General features: G+C 42.2%; 1 protein-coding gene across 5 annotated transcripts in view; it reads right to left on the reverse strand.

The window, feature by feature from the left end:
- Positions 1-7616, reverse strand: part of LOC136946502 (plakophilin-1) — a 40786-nt gene extending 33170 nt beyond the window's left edge. For 3 of the 5 annotated variants that reach the window (XM_067240855.1, XM_067240854.1, XM_067240856.1), the window contains exons 1-8: positions 6892-7614; positions 5404-5519; positions 2913-3086; positions 2642-2823; positions 2193-2334; positions 1042-1249; positions 620-788; positions 255-372 (exon numbers count right to left, since the gene is read on the reverse strand). In XM_067240855.1, coding sequence (XP_067096956.1) covers positions 255-372; positions 620-788; positions 1042-1249; positions 2193-2334; positions 2642-2823; positions 2913-3086; positions 5404-5519; positions 6892-7066 — 1284 coding nt within the window. In that variant the 5' untranslated portion in view covers positions 7067-7614. Of the gene's footprint in view, positions 1-254; positions 373-619; positions 789-1041; positions 1250-2192; positions 2335-2641; positions 2824-2912; positions 3087-5403; positions 5520-6891 lie in introns of all 5 variants that reach the window. The other 2 variants (XM_067240853.1, XM_067240857.1) reach the window with 2 other exon arrangements.
- Positions 7617-10976: the final 3360 nt, after the last annotated feature.

Genomic DNA, 10976 nt, shown 5'->3' on the forward strand with positions numbered 1-10976 from the left:
ATGAACGCGTTCAGGCACAACACTGGTAGTACATGTGAACACATTTACACTACATTCTTCTCATCTCTTGGAGAGTACTTTGTCACATGGAGGCTTTCAACTCGGCCTACATACCTCCTTACCCTGACTAATTAAACATTGTATGAAATAAATGTTTAGTCTGTAGTGGACTGTGACTGAAGCACAACTTTGCCTGAATTTCTGGTTTAGTTCACTGACAGTGGCATGCTGTGCATTTCAGTCCAGTTCAGTACCTTGTCATCTGGGTTGTCTTCAGCAATGCAAGACTGGACGTAACTCATGAGAGAGTTAATGAGGCCAGGACACACCCGCATTGCCTGTCTCTCTTCCATCCGGGCACAGCTAAGGTTGCTGCACATAAAGACATAAAACACACAGATAACATAAAAGCAAACACAACTACTCTTCTGGAGGATTATCAAATGCTGTTTAGGTGCCTCGCTGATATTTCAGCAATAACAAAATATCAAGGTGTTGTTTTGAAGAGTCCGCTTACTTTGGTAGCAGCACAAAGGGAAGTTCCAACACAAACAAACCCAGGGTGATAATTTTCAACCTGGTCGGTACAACTCAGTGAGGTGAGTGACCAGGGCATTACCGTAGGCAGCCAGTGGCACTGTAGAAGACATCCGGGTGGATGTTGTGATTGACGCTGCTCTCCGACCAGCAGGTGAAGGGGACCACCACGCTCTCGGTCAGAACAGGCAAGGCGTGGTCTATCAGCTCGCCCTTCAGCTCGTCTGCGCTGGACAGGTTCCACAGCAGACCTGCATAGGTATGGGGGGAGGGTGGGGGTCAATGAGAGTAAGGGGGCAGGTAGGCAGAGAGAAAGAGAGAGACAAAATGTATCAAGAAAGAGAGAGGGAAGGAAGGAAGAAACCACAATAGCAGAAGAGTAAGAACCAGAAAAGGTATATAGCTATAACATGAATTGACATGTAAACCTGTGTACATGCATACATGTGTTTATACATGGCATGTGCATCCCTAAACACGTCTGGGTGTGTGTGTGTTTCTTACCAGTGAGTTGTTTTTGGGTCTCCGTGGAGTCAGTCTCCTTGAGCAGCTGCAAGGCGTGGTCTATGCCCCCACAGGCCTGTACCTCCAGCTTGTTCGCCTGGTCCCTGAACACCAGGTTCCTGAGGGCTGCAGAGGCGCTCTGGCTGACAGCTGGGTGCGAACTGCTCAGGAGGGCAACCAGGGGGGGGATTCCGCCAAGCTTCAGCACCTGGGACGGGGAAGGGGAGAGACAGCAAGCATATTTAAAGGCCTAGCTGGTGTACTTCTCCCTTTTGCCTGAGGGCACAATAACTAAAAACTACAGTGTCTTCTAAATGGTAGGCAAGCAGACGGCCAAATAATGTGAGCCACACACCCTTTGTAAGAAAGGATTAAGTTGAATATTCTTAGATCATAGCAGCATCCAATATAGAATTCAACTGTTAAATAATTGAACTATAGAAGAAAATCAGGGGCCTATTAAGACTATGCTTATGTATAGATAGTGACATTGGGTGGGAGGGCTGAAAAAGTGTAGGCTATATACATTCATCAATAGTTCACACTGCAGCAAATACAGAATTACATCTGAGATACCAAGATACAACAACAGAAAAGCAAAATCTTAGCCAGCTCTATAGTTGCTTTAATTTTTCTTCCAAAAAAACGATGAGAAAGTAAATAATCCACCTCATTCAAAATGTTGCTAATGTCAACGATCACGCTCCCCAATCTATGATAGTCTATCACATAGTAGCCACTAGCACCTGACCGTACTGTCATACGTCCGCTGTCATTGGTCCAAAAGTCAGTTTCCTGTGGGCTGAATTAATTTAGCCCAAACAATCAGCCAATCAAGGGGGCATGCCTCAAAACCTGTCACACACACTGAAGATGAATGGTAGCTGATGCGTTTGGGCTGGAAAAAATAAGCCTTTTTTGTGTGACTATTTGGTGTTGCTGCTCTAGGTTCCACCAACATTTTAAACAGTCTGTTGTAAGGTTTTTTAACAATAGTTTTCTTAACTTTATTGTAAACGATAAGGAGGGCTTAAACCTGTTAGCCCATTTATACCAGCTGTCCCTGAGTATAAGTCTGTGTGTGTGTTTATAGTGTTTGTCTCTATGTATGTATACATACACACATATATACTGTATATATGTGCTCCAACCTCTTGTTTGGAGCGGTCCTCCTTGAAGGTGGTGTGTTGGATGAAGGAGGCTCCACACTGCTGATAGTTCTCCTCTGGGCTGGCCAGGAACTCCACAGCCTCCTTCAGAGTCATATCTGCCATACTGACTGTAGCGTCCACTCTGCAGAGGCATAGAAAGAGATAGAAATTCATTAAGATAAATGGGGGGGTGGATATAAAGGGCCAGTTGAAAGACAAATGGAGAGAGAAGGGAGAGCAAAGACAGAAGGTGATTGGAATGAGGAGAGAGGGGATACAAACATTGACCATTTACTTGAAATCATTTGAAAATAATTTTTCAAAAGTTTTTTCTGACATTTACTGAATGACAGTATTTGCTCATTTTATTTGACCTGGTCTTGAGCTTAGGTAAAATCCCCAGAAAATTGTTAGATATGCAACTCCATCTATAAAATCTAGACACTCACTCTGACTGTTGCTCAGTCTTGGTGGCCCTGGTGACTTCTGTGAGTGAGGTCTTTGTCTCATGATGCGATAGGACAGAGGGTGGCTGGATAATGCGCGATTGGCTGCTGACCAGGAAGCTGTTGCCACTGGTGATGGAGATGTTGCGATTCTGGAGGGTTGCATTTAGACCCTTTGCTCGTTGCTGGGATAACAGACATTAGAAAAAGAATAATAAAACATTTAAGCGTCTTTCAAAATATTGCTTTCAATATCAGACCATATGTTGGTTACCTGGGGTACAGGGGCAGGCACAGGGGCGAGGCCCAAGGCGGGGTCACTGCGACTCGGCTTGAGCCCATTGGGTGACTGGGGCCAGATTTTGGAATGCATTTGTTGCTCCCATTGGCTGGAGCTGGTGAAGTGTTTTCGCCCCACAGACAGAGAACGGCTCTTCTGTACGTTCACCTAGAGAGAAGAACAGGGGCTATTATGGTGGTGTAGGGTCCTCAAACACCCATACACAGCTTTTCTTTCCAAGGTCACGGTTATAGAGTTGAAGAGGTCAACAGGGAAAGGGAAACTTGCACAAATCTTAAGGTGCTTATTGCATCAACGTAATATTGCAAGTTTAAAAAAATACAATGTAGGCTATAATGTACACATTAGGTCAGCTCATACTTATATGCTTGTCGTTTTGCTGCTTGGGGGAAATTCTTTTCAACAAAGTATTCGTTCATTCAACAAGAACAAACGTTGAGAATACACTAACTGCAGAGGTGAGTAACAAGTTCTTTGTTCAAACAAGAGAGACCAAATACACACCAAACCAGAGCTCCTCTCATTTTACCCTTGACATTATGTATGGTATGTTATAAGCTGGCTTACATGCCCATCAAAAGTCACCACAGATTTCACTTACAGCCTCTCAATAACTAAACCAACAATACATTAGCAGACATATTTGATAATACTAATAAAGATAAAATGCATAAAAGTGTAGTTTTTCAAGACACTTATTTCCTATGACAAAAAAGACCTTTCCTTTAGAAAAACATACTTAAAATATTCAAATTCAGCCTCTTCATTTAATTTAACAACACTCTTAGTCTGACTTGGACTTAAACTGAATGTTATTGTAAGACAATACTTGGCCACAGGTAGAACATAAGTTCCCACAATGAAGCTCTGTGAGTTCTGACAAGTCTACACAGCACCTGTTAGACCAGTCTGTCTAAAACCTGGTGGTACTTCAACGTTACTTCTCAGGGATGTTAGCAAGCAATGCAGGCCTTGGAAATTGAAAAAAACTCTTTTCAAGAAAAGAAAATATATAGTATCAAAAAAAGCCATTCCTTCCCCTACACTGATTGGTCAAAGTTTATACAACCTTTAATTTTAAACAAATGAGGATACACTGCAACCAGTTGTTTGATTGTACTGAAAACTTTGTGAAGTGTGTGAGTGTGAGAGAGCTGTTTCATATCTCATGAGCAAAGATAGAACAAATAGCTTCCCATTACTGATATCCTGACTGTATCCTATCATCAATGTCGGTATGGACAAGTCTGAAATTCACAGTTTATCACCCTGGATTATCTACATCAACCTGCTTGTCTGTTGTGTGTGATCTCTTTGTATCATTTGAGGTCTTCGTTGACAACTCTGCATCCTCTACATTGGCAAGTTCCTGTTTCACCTGGTACTACATGTAAAACGTCATCTGAAAGAAGCTTGTCATGTCAAAATAACTAGAAACATGTTCTCTTACGTCTGAGAAGGAACAAACATTTTTTTAACTTTTGAATCAGTCATTTATTGATCAAGATTTCCATCCCCCCAATGCTAAGAACCCTGGGCTGGAAAGCATGGGTAGCCACAAAATAGACCCAATATGTTAATGCATTTGGTGGCTTATCAGGTTAAATAGTAAATATGGAAATTAGGGGTGGGGGAAAAAATCGATTCACATTTGAATCACCATTCAGTCTTTTAGCGATTCATAAATGTAAAAATGTGTTTTTATTTTATATTTGAATGTCATTTTTATTTTTAATCTAAAAAAATTGTGAATCGATTTTTTTATCGAATCGTGACCCCAAGAATCGAATCGTGAGGTACCAAAAGATTCCCATCCCTATTGGAAATTTCTGTATTGCAGCAAGCATTGAGCACAGCAGATTAAGGACACACTGAGGCACTACTCCAGTAGCAGAATCCCTGCAATCATCACTCTCTATAGAAATACCTCAGCTCTATGACAGGGAGTAAGGTCAACCAGCAAAATGAGATCACTCTCCTCAACAGTGGATAATCCGCATTTCAGACTTGACCCTGCCTTATCCTGTATTTGTCTGGCAACAAATCCAGTATAGCCAATCAACCTCCTCCAAATCAAGTGTGGGCAGGTATTAGATAATGTTGTGCTTGTTGAGATGTTTCCTTAAATTTGTTCAAAAGGGGGGTTAAACTAAATGGTGGTGCTGTGTGAAGAAAACATACACTAGGGTTCTGCTCAGAGACCTATATGGAAACTAACATTTCATGCATTTCATGCTTGATTCACCCGACCCAGATTTAGGTCTCGGATACACAAAGCTACCACAATCACAACAGTTGACTTTTACCCTTCCCATCCTGACAAGCATTTTCAAAATTAATTTCAATTCAATAAATTCATTATAAAAAAAAAAAATACAGTCACTCAATGGAAAGTCCTGAACTTGGCCTGGCAAGTACGGCTTTGGCTTAACATGAATGAAGGATAGTTGGTGATTTGGTTTACCGCTTTGTTGCTGGCTCCTTTTCCAGAAGAGTTGCTCCTGCTGAAAGTGTCATTGGCTTTTGAGGGAGAGAACTTGAAGGAACCAAACTCTGCAAACATAGACAAACTCTGAGGACCTGGAGAGGAAGAAGAGGGGAGAGAGGGGTCGTGCTTTATGAAATACTTAAGGAAAAACAACTATTTGTACCATTCCTAATCCATCAACTATTATTTTGAAGTATGGCACCCTTTATAGCCTTGGGTAGGTAAGTTAAAGTATGGTATAATATATGTTGACACAATAAACATATCCTATGTCCCACCCACATGGACACTGTAGTCATGGTGAGAATTAGACACAACCAAACAGTCTCCAATTGAATGGGACAGACAGGCAGTCACTTTAGTTTACTGAATCGGTTTGTCAATCTGCATGTCCTGCAATAACTAAATCAGTCCGTCATAAGTTGTGTCTGTAGGAATGACTCAGTGAGAACACGAAGCACCTGGGCTCTATTTAATCACACTAGGGCGTTGGTCTGTCTGGTTACTGCGTCTTTAGCAGATACTGTGCTCCTAATAACACAGAACGATGCAGGGGAGAAAGAGTGCACTATACATTATTTTAACACTAATTGTAATTTTGGAAACATACCTACACACTCCTACACCAGTCTTAAAGTAAGTGCAAGCATGCCAAACTACAATCTAATATATGCAAGTCCCTCAGGTAATAGTTGTCATGTTCTGCAACAAGTGCAAATTTTAGGTTGCAACATAATGCTACGCATACTACTTTGTTTTCATTGTACTTTTATCTATTTCCATCTATTTGTCTGTCACATGCAAATCCCAGAAAACAGGATGTCGCTAATAAGACAATCGATTAAACATGCATTTCAAAAGTCTTCATACATAGATTTGAGGTTTTATGGTCTACATGAGACATGCATTTGTACAGCACTTTTTGTCATATTTGCCAAAGTAACTTCACGTCTTGATAGCAACCAATATATATAAAGGTTTGACGGTAATATGAAATCATTCCGACATCTGTGGGCGTGCAATACTGTAATAAACACGACCAATCTTTGGGGTACCCTGACTATTGATTGGACGGTCTACCTACCTACCTGCGCGCCCTCTGCCCCTCCACTCACTGCTCCTTACTGTAGTTTTGTGGGAGTGGCTTTGAAGGGAGCTAAAATTGCTAGCTTCGCGCAACTTGCCTACCCTGACTTCAAATTGGATATTTGCTGTGCACTGTAGGGAAAATCCCAAGAGCGCCAAGCAATCTGGGACTATAACAATACTGTCCAGCTTTCCAACGTTGTCTTTCTTTATGTTACTCATACAATAACTTCTTCATTTTGATATTGCACAATACAGAAGGCGACCCGATACCGGGAAATAGATTTTTTTCAAAAGTAAAGGGGCCTATTTGTACTGCGCAAGTTTTTCAAATGACGCACCTTAGCGCACAGTCAACAGGCTATCAGTATATCTTACTTGCTGGTGAGAGTGATCCGTTCTTCCCTTGTTTCGACTTGCTCCTCTTAATGGTATGAACTTGATCCAGCACCCGTTGTTGCCCAGAGCGAAGCTTACTATCCGAAGGCAGTGCGAGCGATGTGTCCTCTACATTACCAATGGACCTTGCCGAACGCAACGGCTCCAGCGTCATCTTACCAATTGGTCGGTAGGCAACAATTCGTTGGACACAATAGTACAACAAAAAATCACCCACACTTTCTGCAGTCGTAGAAATGTCCGTTCCGCGTTACTACACAGTCTGGTCTCCGCCTGGTAGTCTAACATGTGTTCTCTTACCTATAAAGAGCCCCACCCATGGGACCGCGCCCCAGTGAGAGATAATTTCACAGGGAGGTGCGAAGTGTGAGGAAAGCATAAACACACATAACAGGTTATAAAATTGTATGAGAAAAAAATAATACGTTTCAGGACTTAGTTCAAAATGATATCCTAAAACTTAGGCTATCCTATTCACATTTTAGGGGGCCACTGTCCTAACATGTTATAACCTACTACTTGTCAGATCCCAATGGGTTATTTTACAAAGACAGGCAGAGAAATATGATTCGGGATCGAAATTAATTATCATTTTTGAAAATCCACATTCACACTCAGCACTTGATATAGGGATGCTATTGATAGCAACAAATAACTCATTGAGTTTATCACTTTCAGTTTATCCGGGATGTATTTGGACTCTTTGTATAGGCCCGAATGACAGGACGCAGGCTGTCAATGTCAAAGCGCTGACACAGCGATTCAACTTCTGTCTCTCCGAAAGGCCTGCATTGCACCAGTCTTCTCTGGCCAGTAGCCTACTGTGCGTAAAGCACCTTCAACTCCTCAATATATTTCTTAATAGGGATGTCACGAGAACCGATACTACCGACACATTCCGGTTCTAAAATGACAAAACACTGACGATGCCCATTTTTTGAAGCACCGTAAGTGACGACGCCAGTGTTAGCAGCATCGGTGCTGTGCCTCTTCCAGAACTGATGGGGGCAGTATACGCTTCTGAGGTTCATTCAGAAGTAAGGCACAAAGTGGAACTTGTGTATTAGAGGTTTAGTAGGGATGGGAAAACGATGCCTTGTGAAGCTTTGGTGGTTTCTTCCGGATTGTGCCGAACCAAAGAGCCGAACTATTGGCGCATTGAAATTGGAGAGCACAGGGACATCTAGTGGTCAGCTAAAATCATAGCAGCCATCTCAACTGAATGAGATGTACCAGTAGTTTCTGACGGTACTTCGCCTGTTAATTATTCAATGTCTTCATTTTTGTAAGGCTACGTGGTGGTCTAATATTCGTGTTCATTCATTAAAACCATACATGTGTATTTGAGAACTGTGTAATTTTCATACAATAAATATGTTTTACTGTGATGTTCAACTAGTCTACACCACACTTTGTAATGTTCAGCAAACAGTAAGGCGGTAGAATGCTTAAGTGTATGGAAGTATTAAATGACCGCTGATACAGAGTAGTAGCCTACACGACCACTCTGCTTATATAGCTGTCTCTTTCCTTACATTTGTGATATGTATTGTGAATCAGGGGAATACTTGTGGGGACAGTGGGGATGTGCTTGTGCAATATGAAAAGGCAGTGTACCATAACGGGGTTCGGGGGAATGTGTTTGTGCAACAGTCTGATTTGAGAACATTTATAAGTTCTTATTCAGGAACAGGATTTGTTCGACTGTACTGGGTTTCAGGCGGCTTCTCCTCTGGCTCACAAGGCACTGAGGATGCTGGTGTGCACAGAAACTGCATGGCCACTTTAAATAACTGAGGGTAAAGGGCCTTGCGTGTGACCCAGTAGTCCAGAGGGTCCTCCGTCCTGGCCACATTTGGGGGATAACATATCAAAATGTTCCCATAGTCTTGATCGCTTTCTTCCTCCGGTAGCATCCATATCGTCTTCTACTTTCTGCTCTTCTGCTAATATAACCTACTTCTCTTCTGCTGATGAACTATACTATTCTGCTAATGTAACCTACTTCTCGTCTGCTAATGATAATTCTCTAATCGTCTTCTAATAATAACTATGTACTCTACTAATGACTGTTTGCGCTTCTGCCAATGTAGTGTTCGCCTCCTATTAAGACGACAAGCACTGGTTTCTTTCCCTCTTTTAAGGTTTAGAAGTGCGCCACAACTTTGAACCAGTTCGTGACGTCTGAAGCATTGAACGTCATCAATCACGTGGCATCGTCATTTGACACAAGCTCCAAACCACTTTTTCGAAACTGTGCGTATTGGTTTTGCGACACAAGCATCGATGCGTCAGTGCCATATGTCCCATCCCTAAGGTTTAGTATCCACCTTATCCTCAGGGGGTCTACTGTAGAATTGATTATGGGTGCAACTTCCGGTGAGCTAGCGGAAGTTGCAGTTTGCTAGTAAAGCTAATGTTACGTTAGTCTCCCAACCAGCCGTCAACAATGTTTCTTTCTCTAAACTATAATTGAATTAAAACTTGGTTGTGTTATAAAATGTCATTGCGGAGCTCTGGTACCTGTTGCGCTGTTCGCGGTTGTACAAACAACCAGACGAAACTTAATATGTGGCTTCAACGACAGTGTGTTGAACACACACCCACAACCAAAATGTATTGTTGTTGTGACAAACTGTACAGTTTCCATCGCCTGCCAACAGATGAGGAACAAAAAATAATGTGGCTGAAAAACTTAGCCCTGAAGAGACCACCCAAAACACTGTATGTATGCTCATTTCATTTTGTGGACAAACACCCGACGGAGGAAAACCCGTATCCGACTTTATGGTTGGGCTACGAAAGACCTCCACAGAAGAGACGTCGGGTCCTCAGAAGGATTTACAGCTGTGCCAGGAGAAAATCAGGTAGGCTATGATTTGAGGTGTAGAGATGACACAGCATTGTAGTGTTTGTAGGCTAAATAGGCTTCATGTCATCAAAACTAAATAGTCTTAGCAGCACAATCAAACAATAATAGTGCTAATGTCTCATACCCAAATAATTGTGAACTGTATTGTTACTCTCAGATGAGCCTGAGGAGATGGATCGGGATGAGGAGCCGTGCTCGACATCAAAGCCCTCCTGTGATGCCCAAACACAGTGGTCAGACCCAGAGATGGAGGACCACATCTATTCAAAAAGGCCTACCATCACGTGCAGAATGAGTACTACATCACCCCCAGAATGACCTCATCCTGTTGCTGATTGCATTTTGGAAAGTGATGCAGACTCCCTCTTGTATACAGGGATTCCACTCACTGAGTTTTGACCCTTGTATCCTGCCTACAACCATTTGCTCCGACTTCTTCATCCATGCCTGATGTGGACCAAATCCTAATGACCTTAATGAAGCTAAGACAACATTTTGTCATGGCTGATTTAGCACGACGATTTAAAACGTCACAAGGTCAGGTCAGCAAGACAGTTGGAATTTGGATAGACATAATATCTGAACACACCAATGATCTTGTTATGTGGTTGCCTCGTGAAACAATCAGAGCAACGGTGCCCCAAGCTTTTAAAGAACGCTTTCCAAACATAACCTGTGTAATTGACTGCACAGAGACTGTCTTACAGAAAGCCAAAAATCTGAACAGTAGAAGTGAATCATACAGTCACTACTATGCCAACAACACTGTGAAATATTTAGTGGCGATTTCTCCCTCTGGAATAATCATGTTCATTTCAGATGCTTATGGTGGCAAATGTAGTGACAGGTACATAACACAGAACTCAGGGTTTCTGGACTATTTGCGTGCTGGAGATGAGGTGATGGGTGATCGTGGTTTCACAGTAAGGGACTTGCTGGAGGAGCGTAGAGTGAACTTAATCATTCCAGCATTTACACGCAAAGGTTGCCAGCTGACCAATGAGGAGGTCACTCATACACGGCGCATTGCCCACGCCCGCATTCATGTTGAACGTGCAATTAGGCGTCTGAAGGTGTACAAGATTCTTTCTCAAACAGTGCCAATCAACTTGGTCCCAAAAATTGATAAAATAATCAAGATCTGTGCGGGTCTAGTGAATTTAAGAGGTGAGCTTATTTCAAGTGAAAAGTA

This window comes from Osmerus mordax, chromosome 7 (assembly GCF_038355195.1).
Source record: "Osmerus mordax isolate fOsmMor3 chromosome 7, fOsmMor3.pri, whole genome shotgun sequence".
Lineage (NCBI taxonomy): Eukaryota > Metazoa > Chordata > Actinopteri > Osmeriformes > Osmeridae > Osmerus > Osmerus mordax.